General features: G+C 40.9%; 2 protein-coding genes across 2 annotated transcripts; one reads left to right on the top strand and one right to left on the bottom strand.

Annotated features, from left to right (window-relative positions):
- The first annotated feature begins 2362 nt into the window (after positions 1 to 2362).
- Positions 2363 to 10742, top strand: nudt17 (nudix (nucleoside diphosphate linked moiety X)-type motif 17). The gene is made up of 8 exons (XM_083789921.1): positions 2363 to 2686; positions 6200 to 6331; positions 7408 to 7591; positions 8117 to 8142; positions 8586 to 8678; positions 9287 to 9385; positions 9520 to 9653; positions 10401 to 10742. Exons 1-8 carry the CDS (start codon positions 2606 to 2608, stop codon positions 10549 to 10551), a joined length of 900 nt encoding a protein of 299 aa, XP_083646047.1. The 5' UTR covers positions 2363 to 2605; the 3' UTR covers positions 10552 to 10742.
- Positions 10743 to 13002: 2260 nt separating this feature from the next.
- Positions 13003 to 13968, bottom strand: LOC310876316 (triosephosphate isomerase B-like). Its single transcript, XM_083789832.1, has one exon. The coding sequence runs from the start codon at positions 13885 to 13887 to the stop codon at positions 13144 to 13146; it is 744 nt and encodes a 247-aa protein (XP_083645958.1). The 5' UTR covers positions 13888 to 13968; the 3' UTR covers positions 13003 to 13143.
- Positions 13969 to 20871: the final 6903 nt, after the last annotated feature.

Raw genomic sequence — 20871 nt, 5'->3', positions numbered from 1 at the left:
TTTTGTTGACGTTTAGATTTGGTGATATCCTCTCGTGTTGTCGTCTTGAGCCACACATGCTTGTGGATGGAGATTTAAGTATTTTTCAGTGATCTTTTATAAAATAAATTGACATACGTTAACAACCGATGCATGCAAGAGATGTCACAAGGCTGATTATTATTTATTTTTTCCGACAGATTTTTGATCCCGATGGGAATCGGATTGCGTTGATCAAATCTGAACAGCAAAAAGCCAAATTTGATACACGTTCTTACAGTAGGTGGTTCGAAATGCGTTTCAAGAAAGTCTGACGTCTGAATAATGTCCTAGGCTGGACACGTGGACACAGAAACCTGCTTTATACTTTGTTGTATGATGGTGGCGCTCGCTAAAAGAATTGCCTATCTACGTGTACGCTCTCACGTCACTGGGCATTGTGAGATTTTTGATCACTTTCCCAAACAATGTCCCCCTTTTTTGCTTTGTTTTCCTACATAAAATATATTTGAAAAGTTGTAACTTTTTAAATATATTTTATATCAATTGAAAACGATTCCCAAAAATGTTCAAAGGCATATGAAATTAATTCCATACATAAATTAGTTATAAAGCATATAAGTTATAAATAGCAGTTCCACATGCTCACAACGTAAATCTGCTATTTTCACCATTTTGTGTCAGGGTCAAATTTCTCTTTTGGGTCTTGCGCTAAAAGGTTTTGGAACCACTGTTTTCGATCAAGGAGCAACATCCTACGACGGCATATAAGGTAAGCGTAAGGTATGGTAATGTTACGGTATGTCCATAGTAACCAATAGGCTACAGATAACTCGACACTGAATACACAAATCCCTTCTCATGACTTGCACATAACGGCGTATACGTTGTCCATGGTGTCGGTCCCAAAGATTGACCTTAGACCGATTTCTATGTCAGTGGGTCTCAAGACTTTCATGTCAAGGACCCCAAAAATATATATGTAATAGGCTGATGACCCCCATCTGAAAATATGTTGTTTTAGGGACCCGCCCAGAAGCTATTTCCGTAGACAACGCCCTGGTAACGTCTGTCCCAACAGCCAGGAATCTTGGTGTTGTCCTGGACAGTCAGCTCTCGTTCAAAGCTCACATCACAGCTGTCACTCGATCATGTAGGTTCACACTCTATAACATACGACGAATTAGACCGTTCCTCACCCAGGAATCAGCCCAGCTCCTAATCCAGACAACAGTCTTGTCAAAACTCGACTATTGTAACTCCCTCCTTACTGGCCTACCAGCATGTGCACTTAAGCCTCTCCAGCTGATCCAAAATGCAGCAGCTCGCTTGGTCTTCAACCAGCCAAAATTCTCACATGTCTCCCCCCTGCTCCGCTCCCTCCACTGGCTCCCGGTCGCTGCCCGCACAGAATACAAAACTCTGATGCTGGCATTCAAAGCAACCAAAGGTATGGCTCCCCCATATCTTACAAGTATGATTGAACCCTACAAACCCTCCCGCGCACTCAGATCAGCCAACGCAGGGAAACTGGAAGTACCCTCACTAAAAACGCCGGGACAACGCTCCACACGTCCCAAACTCTTCTCCCTTCTGGCTCCAAAACTGTGGAATGCACTTCCCATTGCAGTCAGAACTGCAGCATCACTCCCAATCTTCCGCCGTAGCCTGAAAACCCACCTTTTCAGACTCCATCATGGCCCATAGCACTTACCCTAACCCCTTACATAGCATTTCTGTTGGCTTAGATAGCATTTGACACAGACTTATAGCATGTTATGTAGACAGCACTATAATTGTATTGTATATAGTCATAGCACGCCATAGTACATATGTATAGCATAGTAGTGAATATGTATAGTTTATTATGTATAGTGTATGTATAGTTTCATCATATAGATATTCCACTGTTACCTTCTTATCTTACGCATGTTTCATGATAAATGCTTTTATGTGATGTATTCCCATGCTTTTGTTCTTGCCTAAATGTAAGTCGCTCTGGATTAAGAGCGTCTGCTAAATGCCTAAATTGTAAATTGTAAATTGTAAGCAAGTCAAAAACGTTCGCTTTGAAAGTATATATTAAAAGATTTGAGGCACATTTTCACGATTTTTCAAAAATAGCAGATCTACAAGCTCGTAGCGTGGCACTCGGCTTGGCTGTGATGGTTATACAGCAGTGGTTCTCAACCTGTGGGTCGGTCAAGACCCCCAGGGAGGTCCCCACATGGTCCTTATTCAATGCTTAAAATGACTGTCAAAAGTACTCAACAAACTATACTATAAAACTGATCGAACATTGGTCAAATTGTCAAATAAATAAGATTATGCTATGATTAATCAATATATTCACTAGAAATATGCAACTTGTAGCAAGTGTGGTTGCCTCTTGTAATACATTTTACCAGCAGACTTTATATAAGTGGAGATGCTGATGTCATATGTCATACATCATTAATAAATTATTCCCCCTCATAACTTCCACAAAGTTGTGTGTATTTCCCCAAACGACCAGTGGGAGGCAGCATGGCACCACCAATGCTCAAGCATTATGTATGCTGTTTTTTAAAGCCACTGAAGAAGCAGAACCCAGAAGTTGGAACAATAACAAACAAACGGCATAAACATGGACGCGGTGAGGAAGGTGCTCGTGCACGTCCTCTCCAAGGAGACCCGCGCGGCCCCGCAGCGCGCGCACTTTTTGCAGGTCAGTTTAAATCCCCCCCCCCCCCCATTTCCCCCTCACTGTATATGTTTCTTTCCCTTTTTACCTCCATTATGATGTAGAGAGATGAATTCCTGTTCTGTTCTTTGACTATATAGAAGTGTCTATTTGTACGTCTCTAAATGTTTTGATGAATTGAACATGGTCGACCCTCTTGTAAACAAGTGTAGGGGAGGATGGGGGAAGATGAACCACTTTTTACTTAAGTTGTCCTGGAAGCAAGGCAAAATGAGATGGCAGTCAAATCTAATGATCTACACATATTTCAGGATGTCCTCTATCAATTGAAATGATGAGTAAGCAGCTATGACAAAGGGCCATGAAAATATGACCTTTAAAAAAAAAAAGAAAAAAGTGGCTCAATTTGCCCCAGGTAAGGGGTAAGTTGATCCAAAATTGAACCACATGATATTTTAATGTAAAGAGCTTAAACTTGAACAGATAATGTATTCACGTATTGAAAATAATTTAATAACAGTTTTCCCTTTTGCAAATAGTCTTATTTTTCTGTTTATTTATTATTTAAACAATATAAAGACAATTAAATAAAGTTTGTTATTCAGAACCTTATAATATTTGCAATATTGTTAATACAATATAGCAAATTTGCAAACATTTGCAAACATCCAAATTAAAGGTCATTCAGTATAATTTGAGTAGCTAATACTTAATACAAAAATATGAATGGTGATTCACATTAAGAAAATTGGCTCAATTTACCCCAAGGAATTGGTTCAACTTGCCCCATGGCCACTTTTTGACAAAACATGGCTAGCTTAATGCTCCAGGCTAATGTTTAGCTAAATGATTCACATGGGTTTTATACATTGGTATATCACCAACATGCATGATATATAAGTTTAGACCTGGGTGCTTTTGCTTAATATAAAAATGATTATTCCAGAAAAGTTTATTTTTTTACTTTGACCAGCAAAAAACACTTTTTTGTGTATAAATGTACTTTCCACTTTGTCCATGTGTCTCTCATCTTCACAGTCAGGTTGAAATGGTGGGTGTGTCCTGATTTTGAGGTCACATGACAACTCATGTGTGTAGTTTTAAAGATACAGGGGGTGGTTCAACTTACCCGACGGTTCATCTTCCCCCATCCTCCCCTAATGCCTAATTGGGTCGTCCACTCACAGTTAACAGTCTTTGTATTGAGTTTGTGCTTGAAATGTACTGTCATTCTGCAAACTGTTAATACATATTTCAATCAATCAATCCATCTCTAAAACCAGGTGTTTGAGCAGTGTTGCCATGTCTGCATATTTTAAGTGACTGGGCTTATTTGGGCTGGTTGCATGGTTTCTAAAGTGTAGTTATTTTTTCAAGGATCCCCAAAATATTTGTGTATTTCTGCCCCTGTTGTGAACACACCATTTGGACTTTAATGTTTGTATAGGGTAGTTATGATGATGTAATTCTATGCCAGCTAAGTCTGTGGACTTTAATGTTTGTTTAGGACAGTAAATGACAACGTAATGTAAGACATATCATCTTGCTGATATACAGTAAATTCATCTTGTAATTCATGTATTTAATTTTTCATGGACACATGAGAACATCAACATTTGCCCCCAAACATCTAAGCGCCCCTCACTTCACACGAGTGATTCATTTTTACTAACTGTATCCTCTGTCCTTTTTTTGCAAACTGTTATTACAAGTAATGAATGAATGCTGATGGTGAATGTGTTGTGGTTTCAGAGCATCGCCGGGTACTTCAATAACAGTGTTGTGGTTTCAGAGCATCACATTCATAGCCACATATTGCCCCCAAGGCCAACATCCTGAGAGATGAATAGCACTTTACACACATGCACTTTGAATGCATCAGCACTTTCTCCTGCCAATGTTGTCTGCTCCTTTTACCTTTTTAATGTTTTTTTAAAAGGCTTTGCCACTTTTTAATGTGTCTATTGTTTTTAAATGTGAAGCATCATGAGCCATGGAGAACGGTATTTTGCTCCCCTGTATGCCCAGTGTATATTGTGGAAGTGACAATAAATCTGATTGATTGATTGATCACAGGGTACTTCAATAACAGTGTTGTGGTTTCATAGTCACAGGGTATCAATAACAGTGTTGTGGTTTCATAGCATCACTGGGTACTTCAATAACTGTGTTGTGGTTTCAGAGCATCACAGGGTACTTCAATAACTGTGTTGTGGTTTCAGAGCATCACAGGGTACTTCAATAACTGTGTTGTGGTTTCAGAGCATCACAGGGTACTTCAATAACAGTGTTGTGGTTTCAGAGCATCACAGGGTACTTCAATAACAGTGTTGTGGTTTCAGAGCATCACAGGGTACTTAACAGTGTTGTGCTAACAGAGCATCAGAGGGTATCAATAACAGTGTTGTGCTTTCAGAGAATCACAGGGTATCAATAACAGTGTTGTGGTTTCAGAGCATCACAGGTATCAATAACAGTGTTGTGGTTTCAGAGCATCACAGGTATCAATAACAGTGTTGTGGTTTCAGAATTCAGAGCATCACAGGGTACTTCAATAACAGTGTTGTCGTTTCAGAGCATCACAGGGTATCAATAACAGTGTTGTGGTTTCAGAGCATCACAGGGTACTTCAATAACAGTGTTGTGGTTTCAGAATTCAGAGCATCACAGGGTACTTCAATAACAGTGTTGTGGTTTCAGAGCATCACAGGGTACTTCAATAACAGTGTTGTGGTTTCAGAATTCAGAGCATCACAGGGTACTTCAATAACAGTGTTGTGGTTTCAGAGCATCACAGGGTACTTCAATAACAGTGTTGTGGTTTCAGAGCATCACAGGGTACTTCAATAACAGTGTTGTGGTTTCAGAATTCAGAGCATCACAGGGTACTTCAATAACAGTGTTGTGGTTTCAGAGCATCACAGGGTACTTCAATAACAGTGTTGTGGTTTCAGAGCATCACAGGGTACTTCAATAACAGTGTTGTCGTTTCAGAGCATCACAGGGTATCAATAACAGTGTTGTGGTTTCAGAATTCAGAGCATCACAGGGTACTTCAATAACAGTGTTGTCGTTTCAGAGCATCACAGGGTATCAATAACAGTGTTGTGGTTTCAGAGCATCACAGGGTACTTCAATAACAGTGTTGTGGTTTCAGAATTCAGAGCATCACAGGGTACTTCAATAACAGTGTTGTGGTTTCAGAATTCAGAGCATCACAGGGTACTTCAATAACAGTGTTGTGGTTTCAGAGCATCACAGGGTACTTCAATAACAGTGTTGTCGTTTCAGAGCATCACAGGGTATCAATAACAGTGTTGTGGTTTCAGAATTCAGAGCATCACAGGGTACTTCAATAACAGTGTTGTGGTTTCAGAGCATCACAGGGTACTTCAATAACAGTGTTGTCGTTTCAGAGCATCACAGGGTATCAATAACAGTGTTGTGGTTTCAGAGCATCACAGGGTACTTCAATAACAGTGTTGTGGTTTCAGAGCATCACAGGGTATCAATTCAATAACAGTGTTGTGGTTCCAGAGCATCACAGGGTACTTCAACAACAGCGTGGAGGACCAGGCGGTGGTCACATGTTCCCTGGAGGACAACCGCTTCATACTGTCTGCTGCCGGACAGACGGGCGGACCGATGGGAAGACACGTCCCGCTGAAGGTGACCGCCTTATCTCTGTCCTGCTGCTTGCATGCAAAACCATTACAACTGGGAGAGCATCTGTGTCATTTCACATTTTAGCGTTTGTTATTTAAAAAATAAAATAAAAATAATTATATATATATATATATATATATATATATAGCAGATATACAACCTTGTTAAGACTGCTCTAAGATCACCCACACAGTGAATGAATGAAGGGCATCATGACACTCCTACAAAACAACAGTGGTGGAAACTGGACAATAACTAAGTACATTTACAAGTACTACTGTACTTAAAGGTATACAGGGTAAGTGATATTCTTTGGTAAAAAAAGGTTGTTGTTAAAGGTTCAAGCGCTATAGTCTATGATTGTACAATTTTGAAGTATTTGTACTGAGTATTTACAATTTCCCCAAACAATTGAGTATTCGACCCACTGCAAAACAACCACTTTAGAAGATATGTAATGTGTAAACATATCTAACAACATTAATATTTGCAGACACTATTTACCTAATACTGGTTAAAACAGATGCATATAGAACTAAAGACATTCACAAGTTACAACAAAAGCAAAAAAAGAAAACAAAAACTCCAGTCACACCCCTCCCTCTTCAATGGCCACTTTATACAGTCTGATGATTAGGTGTTTGACAGTAACAAGGTGATTGACATCAGCTGGAGGTCATCTGACGAACTACAATAAACATGGGGGCTGTAGTCCATTATAGTCCAGGAAGAACTGACATTCTGAAGGCGTCATGGTCGCCCAAATCATGTTCAATAGGAGGTGCAAAATCCTTCCCTCGTTCCTTAACAGTTCCCTTAAAATCTACCTAATATTTTTAATTTCTGACACAAATGCAATCATACATACAGTATATTGCAAACATATTATTGTAGCAGTTCTCAAAGTGAGGTCCAGGGACTTTCTAGGTTCCTTGAGGGGGTTCCAAATGGACCCTTACAAGTCTGTAACTCTGAGAGTGTACAAATGGAACCAAATGGACTATTACAAGTCTTTCTTCTTAAAAAAAAAAAAAAAAACATGAAGTTTGATTGGCCAGCTGGCTCTTTGTCCCACCCAGAGGGCACCCTTCTGTCCCTTCAAGCACCTGTCAGTCACAGAGGGAGCCGCTATCCCATTAGACGTGCAGCAGCGGGGTGTGGACGTGGGCGTGGCTGTCCTCCTCCAGTCAGCCAATCAGAGAGTGCTGTTGACGAGACGGGCTGCTGGACTCCGAATCTTCCCAAATATCTGGGTTCCACCAGGTATGTCTTTAAGACCATATTATTATTATTGATAACTATTGTGGCCTCGAGAAGTGAGTCCACTATTGTTATCGTATGTTTTGCCGGGGCAGTTTTCCCTCTGGGCTGTGACATCTCATGGGCTAACCAATAGGAAGACAGAGGGAGGGCGGTTACGCCGTTTTCATTGGCCACTGAGCTCTGACGTCATGTGGGTCAATGCCACTCTTTATTCACGCTTTAGTTCCGTTTTATTATCCCCCCCCCTGTGATGTCACCAGGGCCGTGTTAACATCCGAATGGGCCCAAGTTTTTATTTGTTGCTGAAACCTTCCATATATTTAGTCATAGTCATGATGAAAGCTTCACTTTTATTTTGTTTTTGTCAGTGGAAAAAGGTAGAACACTTCACTGTGTGTGTGTGTGTGTGTGTGTGTGTGTGTGTGTGTGTGTGTGTGTGTGTGTGTGTGTGTGTGTGTGTGTGTGTGTGTGTGTGTGTGTGTGTGTGTGTGTGCGCGCGCGCGCATGTGTATGTGTTCTCTGCAGGTGGTCATATTGAACTGGATGAGCAGGTATAGTGTATGTGTGTTGAACATCAGTGTAACTTCAGTGTCATTTTCATTAATTGCCCCGCCCCCACCAGCGATTATTATTCTTTCTTACCAAGATGGCAGTAATAAGCCTTCGTAGGGGCGCTCTTATCATCGTACATCATCATGACGTAAAATAGACACTCTATTTGCTCAGACACTATGACGTAGAATTTTCCATTCATTGTCACTGAGAATGTAATGTTTGTGTAGGACAAAGTTTGTGAACATATACTAAAAGCTGGATATAGGAGGAGCGCCCCTCAAAAATCACACTCGTGTGAAGTGAGGGGCACTCTTATCTTCAGACATCATCACATTGCATGGTACAAACTCACACAAAACTGTGCATAGGAGGGGCTAGCACCCCTCAATGACCAAATGCGTATTAATGCGAGTTCGTTGAACATGGTTGTTATTGACAGCTCCTGGAGGCGGGGCTTAGGGAGCTGAGGGAGGAAACGGGAATCAAACTGGAACCCGAGGATGTTTCACCCGAATTACTGGGACTGTGGGAGGTACACTCACGCACACACACCCACACACACACACACACACACACACACACACGGAATATCCAAACCTGCCTACCGATGATGTCACTGGTAGGCGGATTTATGAACAGTACAGTGTGATGCAGATATTTTCTAACAGCGATACAATACGCATCACGATACATGGTTGATGCGATGATATTGGTTAATTTATGGGTGGAAATAAATTTAACCCGGGGTGCATACTTAGTTTAGACTAGTCATTGGTTATTAGACATGGGTTAAGGTTAGGTTTAGGTGTGCTGCCCCGTGGGAGGTTAGGTTTAGGGTGAGGGTTTGACATAGACTAAAGACTGGTCTAACCAATAACTAGTCTAAACCAAAAACTGAATACAACGCACACATACTTGATACTAGTAGGTACTTTAAGACAATACGAATCGATACGATAAGTCAAGCGAAACAATATATTGTTGTTTGCATATCGATATAGTTGGATCGTTGAAAATGAAATTCATTATGTAATGGTTATCCTCCTGTCTCACACCTTGACATATATGATGTTTATAATATGATATAAATGTATATTTATTATGATATTATAATAATGATGTGTTTTGTCTCCCTGACAGTCCGTCTACCCTGCCATGTTGTCCAGAGGAAAACCACATAGACACCACATAGTGACGTACATGTTACTACACACAAACTACACACACGTGCAACTACAGGTACGTCTGTCTGTCTGTCTGTCTGTCTGTCTGTCTGTCTGTCTGTCTGTCTGTCTACCCGTCTGACTATCTGTCTGTCTGTCTACCCGTCTGTCTCTCTACCTGTCTGTCTCTCTACCTGTCTGTCTTTCTAGGAACAGTTCTCTCCGTGTCCAGAAGAGGTCAGTGGATGTTTGTGGGCGGAGCCTCTTCTGGTCAGAGCGATGGTGTCGGCTGTAGACGGTGAAGAATCTGACGTTCTATTGGCTGGTCTACCTCCCTCTGTCAGGTAATGGCGTCCTATTGGCTGATCGATTGGCTGATTGCGAATGCAACCCTGCAGATCATGTCTGTCTGTCTGTGTGTGTGTGTGTGTGTGTGTCTGCAGATCATGTCTGTCTGTGTGTGTGTGTCTGTCTGTCCCGCTGTGACACCACCCGCCCGCCACCAGAGGGCGCAGCTGTATCACACAAAACACACGCACGCACTCACACACACACACACACACACACACACACACACACACACACACACAACTTAACTTAAAAAAAAACTTAACTTAATGAAAAAGAAAAAACTTAACTTAAAAATAAAATCTTAAAAAAACAAAAAAGCGTAACTTAAAAAACTTTAAAAACACTTAACTTCAAAAAACTTAACTTCAAAAAAATGTTGTTATTGCCATTTACGAGCTGCGTTCGCTTCCCACGTTTGCGCGTCTTACTTGTTCTTCTGACCAATTTCATTAATAGTTGATGGGACACTTTTACATTTTTGAGGGCCTCCTATATACAGGTTTAATGTTTGTTTTTAGTTCAATGTTTGTTTAAAAAAACGCCATTGACAATGAAGGGAAACTGGCGGGGGCACTGGGGAGGCACTGGGGAGCGTTAGGGTTCGGGGTACGGTGTCGGACTAATGCCTGTCTGACCAAACACATGCACCCGTGTAATGGTAACGTGTGTGTGTGTGTGTGTGTGTGTGTGTGCGTGTGTGTGTGTGTGTGCATGTGCGTGTGCACGCATGTGTGCTGCAGTGTGTGTGAGGTCTCTCCAGACGGCTCTCTCGCCCTCTCAGAGCTTCCGGTGTCAGTGCTGTGTTCTCGGGTTCCCAGCAGTGGACCGGACGTAGAACGGGTCAGCACCGGAACCAAGTTTGCCCTGGAACTGTGGCTGGAAACCCTGTAGGACCACCACCTCGTCTACAGGACCACCACCTCACCGCGGGGATGGGGGCCATGTTGGATTTGGAAATAAATATAAATATATAAATACATTCACTGATTCAGAACCCATTCCTTGAGCCCTAAAACCTATAGTTAGACGACCAAACCACCTTTTTGGGTTATATAGTCATTGCGATAATAGCCATAGAGCACCGAAGTCTGACGTCAATATCGGCAGAGTGCGCAAATCCACAGGTTCATGTACTTTTTACTTGCTTTATAATCCCCATATAAGAACTGTGTTTGACCCTGGCCGTTTCACTCATATGGATATTAAGAATCAACTGAGAGAAAACGCTAACTACTGCTACTGAATTAGTTACATTTTCGCTAGAAACAGACTGTATCATATATGAGTGACTGACTGTTGCAAACGATACAGAGACACCTCCATGACAATAACGCAGAGACAGCTTGTTTATTTTTGGATGAGTCCATGTTATTCTCCATAGAGAAATTACTTCTGCGAACCAGGGGAATCGAAGGGATGAGCGAGTTATGTCAGGACTTCGGTGCTTCTTTTGTAGTGTGCTTATGGACCCCACCGCTTTTCGAGGGAGACCGGCTGCTGTGATTGGCCAGTATAGTTGCTGTGATTGACAGTTCTTCCTTCCTAGCCTTCCTAAACCTAACCCTAACCTCAGTAAAACTATGACTCAACCTCAAACAGGAAGCCACTCCGATAAAGCTGGTCTTCTGGCAGCCGTCTTGTACGTCATCTTGAACATGACGCCTTTCATTTTTCTAGATTTTTTAGTATGTTCTTAAGCATGCCTAGTGGCACCAGCATATAATTTGGAAAACCTTTTGTATCAATGTCTTTTGGTTTATGCATATAGCCTATATATATATGTCATATATTGACCGGTTTCATTTGCATAATGGGGCTCAATTTGTTAGCCTAATTTAAACCTTCATAGATAACAAATCCACTGAGATGCTCTCTCCACGATCCTGAAATAACCCAACAAGTATACTTTCCGTACCAAAACTATCTGTTTATTTCACTTCACCGTGAAATTCATTACATTTTAAGTCACCTGATTATGAAGAATGATCTGCATTGATGTCGACCCGCTCCAAACTCACTAGATAAGTAAACCTTTTAAGATAGATTAGTTAGCTCGAGACTCAAAAGAGAAATCTTATGTGAGCTTGTAGATCAGCTATGTTCCCTACTTCTTAAAAGTATTTATTTTCCGTCTAATTAATGTTCATGGTATTTTATAGCAACCAGAGGCTCATGTATAATAGTTTATTGCACTCACCCAGCATTGGGGTTTATTACTGTAAATGTCCCTTACACTATACAGCATGCATGAGGCCTTGTGTGTGGGTGTTATATTTTAGTGGAAGCAACTTTTTATTTATTAGTGTTATATTAGTATTATTATTATTATTTTTTAAGTAAATTTTATTCAAAGAGATGGATCATGTGCAGTTTTCACAGAGAGAGAATACGACTCTTCGGTTTTTTTTACATTTTCTCCCACAACTCCCTTCCCAGTCCTCCCCACCCACCCACCATCTTTCCCCACGAGGCCAGACATACAAACAACATACAAACACAGGTATAAGAAATAATAACAATAATAATTTGAGTACAAAGCAATACACACAACATACAGTATATACAGGTATAAAACCAATGGGTAATAGATAAGATACTAACAGACAAAGAAAGGGATCACATGGTTATGGTTAATAACAACTTCAATGGGGGGGTAAGATTAACAATAATACAAACAGGTAAATAAAAATAAAACAAAGTAATATTAAATAAAAATAATTATATATATTTAAAAAAAAAAAAAGAGAAAGAAAAAAAAAAGAAAAGAAAAAAAAGAATTAGTATTATTATTAATGCAGCAGCATTAGTAGCCTACAATTAATGCATGTCCACCAAAAAAGGAAACACAGGACATTACGTCATTTCAGTAAGACTTTTTTTTGGATGGAAAGTAGGATGAAAGTAGACTGTCAGGAAATGGGGAGAAGACATGCGTCAAAGGCTGTCGGGATCGGGAGTCGAACCCCCGACATGACGTCAAGCTGGCTCAGCAGCCTTATTGAGCATAATTGAGCATAGATATATGAAGCATAGATTGGTGTCAGGGCACTGTCCCTATTCATTCCCTGTGACACTAACATTTTAGTTAAGTTATAAGCCAAATAGAATTACAGGGAATTAATTAAGATCCCATGCATCTAGAAACAGAGTCTACAGGTGGATGCTGGGGAGGCGGTGGGATTTGCAAAAACTTAACAGCAAGCTAGGCAGGGAGGCAGCAGCGACGCACGTCCGCACAGCAGGAGGGAAGCCAGGAATGAGCAGTTAGGCAGAGAAGTTTAAATAGCCGCTCTGATCAGGTAAAGAGTGCATCAGTCACATGATCAGGTATAGGCACGCTCATAAAAGTTGTATGCCTGAACTAGCTACGCAGGCTGTGCATCATTACACCAACAAGTAAAACATGGGGATAAATGATGAGGGATCGATGATGCCGATGAACTATGATGGATGTGGTTTCATGGTCGCAACTTCACAGGGTTTTTATTGCTTGGCATTGATGATGTCAATGAACTCTGGCTTGAGGGACGCTCCGCCCACAAGGAAGCCATCTATGTCTTTCTGGCCACAAAGCTCCTTGCAGGTGCCACCGGTCACGGAACCTCCGTAGATGATCCTAACGGAGTCGCCCACGGCTTCAGACACGTTGGCTCTCAGCCATTCCCTCAGCTTCTCGTGAACCTCCTGCGCCTGCTGCGGGGAGGCTGTCCTGCCAGTGCCGATAGCCCACACGGGTTCATAGGCCAGCACTACCTTGCTCCAGTCCTTTACGTTGTCTGCGAAGAACTTGGTCTGAGCGAAGACCACCTTCTCCGTGATGCCGGCCTCTCTCTCTTCCAGCTTCTCGCCGATGCAGGCGATGACATGGAGGCCGTTCTCCAGAACGTGGGCCGTCTTCTTACCGATGAGTTCGTCGCTCTCTCCGAAGACGTGGCGTCTCTCGGAGTGTCCCAGGATCACCCAGTGGGCTCCGCAGTCCTTGATCATCGCGGGGCTGATCTCCCCGGTGAAGGCACCCTTGGCGACTTTGTAGCAGTTCTGAGCGGCCACCCCGAATTTAGCGTCCAACGTAGACCTGACGAAGTCCAGATAGACAGCCGGAGAACTGCACACCACCTCGACGCTGGGGTCCACCGTGGCGCTGTTCAGGGTCTTCATGAGCTCGCCGAGGCTCGCCTTGTCGCCGTTCATCTTCCAGTTACCACCGACAAAGAATTTCCTGCTCATGTTTGCGGTTTGGTGGATGATCTTGCGCTGCTTTGTCCTTTTAGAATGGTGTTAACCGTTGATTCCAGGCTGTTGCCTGTCAGTGTATTAATTAAGGGTAATAACCACTCTTTATATGGAGCTTGGCTCGATGCTTGTCACGATGATGTCAGTCGATGTCATCCATACATGGAGTTCTACATTGGCATGATTTCAGCACTTAATGTCACTGTCATCTCATGTAGAGCTCTGGATCAGCCTGGTCCAAATATGGGGTTTGTGATGTCAGACATGGATATGTTGGTAAGACGATGTCAGATATCTCCATATATGGAGTAGCAATATTCAGTGGGGTAATTCTGGCTACCCATCGATGACTATGATGTGAAAGCATTCTTTACAGTATTTATTGTAATACTCACAATACAATCTGAAGTAATACAAGTGTGATGGCCGCAGTCACACATTGACTATTTGACTGCTGCCATCACACATCACACATTTGGATTATTATTATTACTTTTCTTGTGACCACCGTGCTCTGACTTATGGTGTGTTACCCGTTCAGATCACATTAAAGGTCACATATCACACCCAGTGTTGTGATGTGAGGTGATCAATGGTGATTGGGTGCACCTGCATTGTCACCACTCACTCCTTTAAAAGGGACATTTACAAACTCTCCACACTGATGAAGGCTGGATAGCCGAAACGTCTGTCATGCCATTATGCAAGAATAAAAACTAAAGCGCAAGGTTATTATTATTACAAAATGTACATGAACAAATTAAGCCATATTTTATACTTTTAAAACTTGCAGATTTATTTATTTTTGAAAATGTAATACTTTTGGTATGTAAGATATGTTGATGCCAATACCTAGTAACCAAGTAACATTTTGAATACAGTTTCTACATTGTAATATGGCTACTTTTACAGTAGGCTACTCAAGTAAAAACTTGAGCCGGTTCCAGCACCATGAGCTCCGTATTTGGGCATGCCTGACCTATGGTTGACTCAGCAGCTCAGGCATAATTAAAGTAAATGCACTCTGTCAAGCTGCCAACTTGCGTTTGGCACACAAGCAGGCAATGAATGGCCTGTGTGTGCGCGAGCAGAGCACACAAGTTATGCGCAGTGCTTGAACGTTCTGTTTGCGCCTGGCTCTCCACCGCCAACTACTGTGCTATAAGCGGACCCCGATCAAGTTATTGAAACATCTGACATATTGGCCTATAGTTCATATATACTATAAACTTAATTTGGTTACGTCATCCACATATGTCTTTTTTTACATAAACACACACAGTTGTGTCATCAGCCAATCCCTGATTGGCCGAGCAACGCCACCAACACAAGGAGGCAATCCAAAGGGTCAAAGGGACCACCTGACATACGTAGCAAGCTGCCAACTCGCGCTCTGATTGGTCGAGCCAGTCACGAGCGTACGCACGCAGTGCCCTGATTGAGGGTGTCACCGACTGTTCCGTCCGATCTAAAGTCGCTGCTTTGTTTCATAATAATTAATATCATTCTGTCGAAAGGACAGAGAGCAAGTGTCAATAAGTGACATCTTAAAGCTTAATCAGGTCACTAAAATCCAATTTGCGGAGGACGTCACTCTCAAATGACATCACAGTCAGACTATTTAGCCTCTCCTGTCCCATTGTGGACCTCAGTTTATCCTTTATGAGTGGCAGTGCCAGTCTAGAAAAACTGCGCTCACCACTTGCATTACTCACAGGTAAAGTCAAGAAAAGCCTTAGAGCAATGTCTACATTTGGGAAGACGCCTGATGTTTTTCTTTTCCTCATGGTCTGGCAAAGCTCTCTTGCATTAGAAGTATCATCCCCACTAATACATTCTTGGTATTGGACAATCTCTTCAACAAAGTGTACCCCCAAGTCAGTTGAATATCGCCTCTGGAGGTCAGCTGCTCAAAGCTGTTGTGCAGAGAGAGGGGTAAGTAATTCAGAAAGCCAAAAACATTATTCAGTTATAAGACTGATAATAAGACTGATAGGCCTACCTGTGATCTAGTTCTGCTACTAATCGTAACCATTGACATCTGGTGTCTATTTGACCATAACAGTCAAATAGACACCCTGCTAAATTAACCTCATGTTCTGTGGACTCATCCGCCTGCACTGTACGTTTCTTTTGTCTCTCTATGTCTCCTTTGTAAAGTTGTGATACTGTTGGAGACATACGTTTAGCTTGTTCCTCAAATACATTAAAATTATCTCGCAAGCCTGCGGTATAACCTCTCAGCGTTCTGACCAAATCAACTGCATTACACAAGTCCAGACGCACAGCCTGTAGCGCCTCACTTGTTTTATGAAAACGCTGGAGAATACAATCCTGCAGTTACGACTGCCCATCTAGCTGTTGACTTGGAACAAAGTTGAAAATGTCAGCTGTCTCTAGCAGTTGACGCTGTTGGCACCAACAAGAGTTAACGTGTGAGCTGCGCACGGGACCCATTCAATTAGCAGATTTATCGCTTTCACTATGGACATGTTTGCAGCATTGTTTGACATGTTTGCCCCCTGCAATTGCCTATTTCAATAGCCATCTCCTCCAAAACCGTGATCACGGACTTACAGAGAATGCGTCAACTATAGGAAGAAACTTTATGAAGCGTTCATGAATGTCACCTTCTTCGGGTGACACATAGCGCAAAATTAATGTGAGCTGATCCGTGTGTGAAACATCGGGGGTTGAATCAACACTAATTGAGAAGTATTTGGTCATTTTCATTTCACTGATAATATCTGATAAAGTGATAATACTCAATCCCCCATCATCTTAATTAATTCTTCATTATGGTCGAGGAAAGATATGATGGTTTTTGGTTTACCTGATCCAGCATTTTACCATATTTTTCGATGTGTGTCTTCAAAAATGGGTCAAACTCACTTATTACCTCAATGATGCCCAGGTAATTTCCATTGTCAAGACTGAATTATTTCACTAGTGCCCCGTAAAGCCATTCCCCGCTCCGACATTTTTTTTACAACTGCCACTATACTCTCCTATAAGTACATCTGTCCCGTATACTGCAACTCCAGCTGTTTTCTCAGTTCAGTGTCAATTACTCCAATCTCTGATGCCCTGTTCTCAGTTTCGGAATGCTGTCTGAGGCACGTTTCCAGTCACTCCAACCACATGATTGAAAAGGGCCCAGCTGCGTATTATTTCCACAACCAAATAGTCGGCATGCAAAACAAAAAACGGAACCAGTGGACGGGGAATAAAGAAGCCAGTCTCTGGGCACAAACTCGTCGTTTTGGAGCGCACTTTCTTCTTAGCCCAGTATGATTGAACTCTGTCTGTCTAAAACTATGAAACATTTCAAATATTCCATTTCAGGCAAACATGTCCACCGTAAGATGAACCTAACTAGGCTAGAATGGGGTTGGTAGGTTCAAGTATGTACTATGTAGGACTAGTAGCATGCCGAATGTTGTGCTATTGCCATAGAGAATGCATTGGGCGTTTAAGTTAAATAACTCAGAAATTACAAAAAATTTCAAAGTAAAAAGTTCCAGCATGTGTCTCCACAGTAAGCTGAATAATACAAAGCGTGAATGGAGTTAATAGTTGAAAGTTATTTTTAGACGTGCAATGTCTGCCATTGAGCCCCATTGTACATTTCTCAAATTTGAAAGCACTATATTTCTAAAACTATGACACATTTCAAAGATTCCTTTTCAGGCAAACATGTCCACCGTAAGATTAATCTAAGTAGGCTAGAATGGGGTTCGTAGGTTCGTAAGTATGTAGGACTAGTAGCATGCCAAAGTTTGTGCTATTGCCATAAAGAATGCATTGGGCGTTTGTTACATAATCGGGGATTGTATTTATATATGTATATATATATATATATATATATATTATTATAACGTGATTATATTTATATATATATTATATAGTATACAGTGATTATGGTAATACGGTTATTTGTCAGTCACATGCTGTTGCATTGTATAGAGTGCTGATTGAGGTTCTCAGTCACAGGTCTGGTCTGCTGTGGTGCTTGGAGGCGGAGAACCATCCACCTTCTACCTGCCCACCTCGTCACCGTGAGCTTATCGACAATCAGATGGCCAGCCTGTGAAAGCCTACTTAAGCGCAGCTGTGATGTGAGCTCGTGGGCATTGTGACTCAGTCTGTCATACTGAGCGCACATTGTCCAGACTCCAGAGGAGCTTTGAAACTCTAAATCTGGTAGCACTTTACAATAATGACCTGTTACAAAGCATTTATAAACGTTCATAAGCAGTTTGTAGACTATTAACATTTATAAGGTATTAGTAAGTAGTAAACTATTCATTAATAAGCCATTTATATACATCTGTAAATGATTATTAAATCAGTTGTAACTAACGACCCATTATAAAGCATTTATAAACGTTTCGTTTATAAGCAGTTTGTAGACTATTAACAAATCATTAACAACCTGTTTGTTTACATTTGTAAATGATTACTAAAACCTTTATAACAAATTTACAATTAATTTATAAGGTATTAGTAAGTAGTAAAACTATTTATGAATAAGCCATGTATAATGCATCTGTAAATGATTATTAAATCATTTGTAACTGATGTTATATAATATATACAAGCTATTTGTATATTTGGTAAATGTGTTTGTTCATGTTTAGTTTAACATAATACTTTTCCTAAAATATCTATGAATCCTTAGTACATGTTATTAAGTGCCCTATAGTAAAGTGACAGTTCATCATTTACAACTGTCAACTCTTCCATCGCCACTAGGGGGCGCAAAAAAGGCCCTGAGCGCCAGTTTCTATACATTTCTTTATTCTTTTTTTATTTTTTATTTTGCCCAATGTTATACACGTGTTAAAAAGGCGATAAAGACGTCGTTGGCGCTGTAGGAGTATAAAAAAAAGCAGCTAATTAAGCCCTTGGCAGACATTGAGCTAACACCTTACCTACCTCCGGGGGAGCCTCCTGGCACCCTCTGGAGTCTGGACCCTGAAAAGGAAGAAGAGGAAAGTTATAGAGAAATCTAGTTGGTAGATAGCCTAGACCGGAGTCTGAGGCCCCAACTAAGTACTTACCCTGTGCGCTGACCTCATGCTAACCACCCCTCTCATCCTCTGCAGTGACGAACCAACCAGATGAGACCTGACTCAGAGAAATAATGTTGACTCATGAATAATCTGATGTAAACTGACATTTGCTTGGCTTTGTGTGAAATAAAACGAGGGGCGCCACCGTGTGTCAAACCCTTGATACTGCATTCTGACTCCTGTTTCCCACCCAACCTCCCACAATATATATATCTACTATTATATGTATTGCATAACCGTCTGTCTATTGTACACCTTATTATAATACGGTGAAAAAAACAACAGTTCACTTGCCAGCCGTGTTGCATCCTTTAATAACCCCTAGACATCTACGAGAATGTAACAGCGTTTAAGTTAAATAACTCAGAAACTACAAAACATTTCAAAGTAAAATGTTCCAGCATGTGTCTCCACAGTAAGCTGAATAATAAAAAGTGTGTTGGAGTTTCTAGGTGAAAGTGCTTTTTAGACGTGCCAATGTCTGCCATTGAGCCCCATTGTAAATTTCTCAAATTTGAAAGCACTATATTTCTAAAACTCTGAAACATTTCAAATATTCCTTTTCAGGCAAACATGTCCACCGTAAGATGAACCTAAGTAGGCTAGAATGGGGTTGGTAGGTTTAAGTATGTAGGACTAGCATGCCAAAGTTTGTGCTATAGCCATAGAGAATGCATTGGGCGTTTAAGTTAAATAACTCAGAAACTACAAAACATTTAAAAGTAAAAAGTTCCAGCGTGTGTCTCCACAGTAAGCTGAATTATAAAAAGTGTGAATGGAGTTTCTAGGTGAAAGTGCTTTTTTGACGTGTCATAGTCTGCCATTGAGCTCCATTATAAAATTATCATATTTGAAAGGAATATATTTCTAAAACTATGAAACATTTCAAAGATTCCTTTTCAGGCAAACATGTCCACCGTAAGATGAACCTAAGTAGGCTAGAATGGGGTTGGTATAGTTTAAGTATGTAGGACTAGTAGGATGCCAAAGTTTGTGCTATTGCCATAGAGAATGCATTGGGCATTTAAGTTAAATAACTCAGAAACTACAAAACATTTCAAAGTAAAAGGTTCCAGCATGTGTCTCCACAGTAAGCTGAATAATAAAATGTGTGAATGGCGTTTCTAGGTGAAAGTGATTTTTTGACGTGCCAAAATCTGCCATTGAGCCCCATTTAAAAGTCTCAAATTTGAAAGCATTATATTTCTAAAACTTTGACACCTTTCAACGATTCCTTTTCAGGCAAACATGTCCACCGTAAGATGAACCTAAGTGGGCTAGAATGGGGTTTGTAGATTTAAGTATGTAGGACAAGTAGCATGCCAAAGTTTGTGCTATAGCCATAGAGAATGCATTGGGCGTTTAAGTTAAATAACTCAGAAACTACAAAACCTTTCAAAGTAAAACGTTCCAGCATGTGTCTCCACAGTAAGCTGAATAATAAAAAGTGTGAATGGAGTTTCTAGGTGAAAGTGATTTTTTGAAGTGCCAAAATCTGCCATTGAGCCCCATGTTAAAAGTCTCAAATTTGAAAGCACTATATTTCTAAAACTATGACACCTTTCAAAGATTCCTTTTCAGGCAAACATGTCCACCGTAAGATGAACCTAAGTAGGCTAGAATGGGGTTGGTAGGTTTAAATATGTAGGACTATTAGCATGCCAAAGTTTGTGCTATTGCCATAGAGAATGCATTGGGCGTTTAAGTTAAATAACTCAGAAACTATAAAAAGATCCAAAGTAAAAAGTTCCAGCATGTGTCTCCACAGTAAGCTGAATAATAAAAAGTGTGAATGGAGTTTCTAGGTGAAAGTGATTTTTTGACGTGCCAAAATCTGCCATTGAGCCCCATTTAAAAGTCTCAAATTTGAAAGAACTATATTTCTAAAACTATGAAACATTTC

Source organism: Protomyctophum parallelum, assembly GCF_964188405.1.
Source record: "Protomyctophum parallelum genome assembly, chromosome: 19".
Classification (NCBI taxonomy): Eukaryota; Metazoa; Chordata; class Actinopteri; order Myctophiformes; family Myctophidae; genus Protomyctophum; species Protomyctophum parallelum.
The sequence above is the reverse complement of the archived record's forward strand: the minus strand, read 5'-3'. Positions and strand labels throughout refer to the sequence as shown.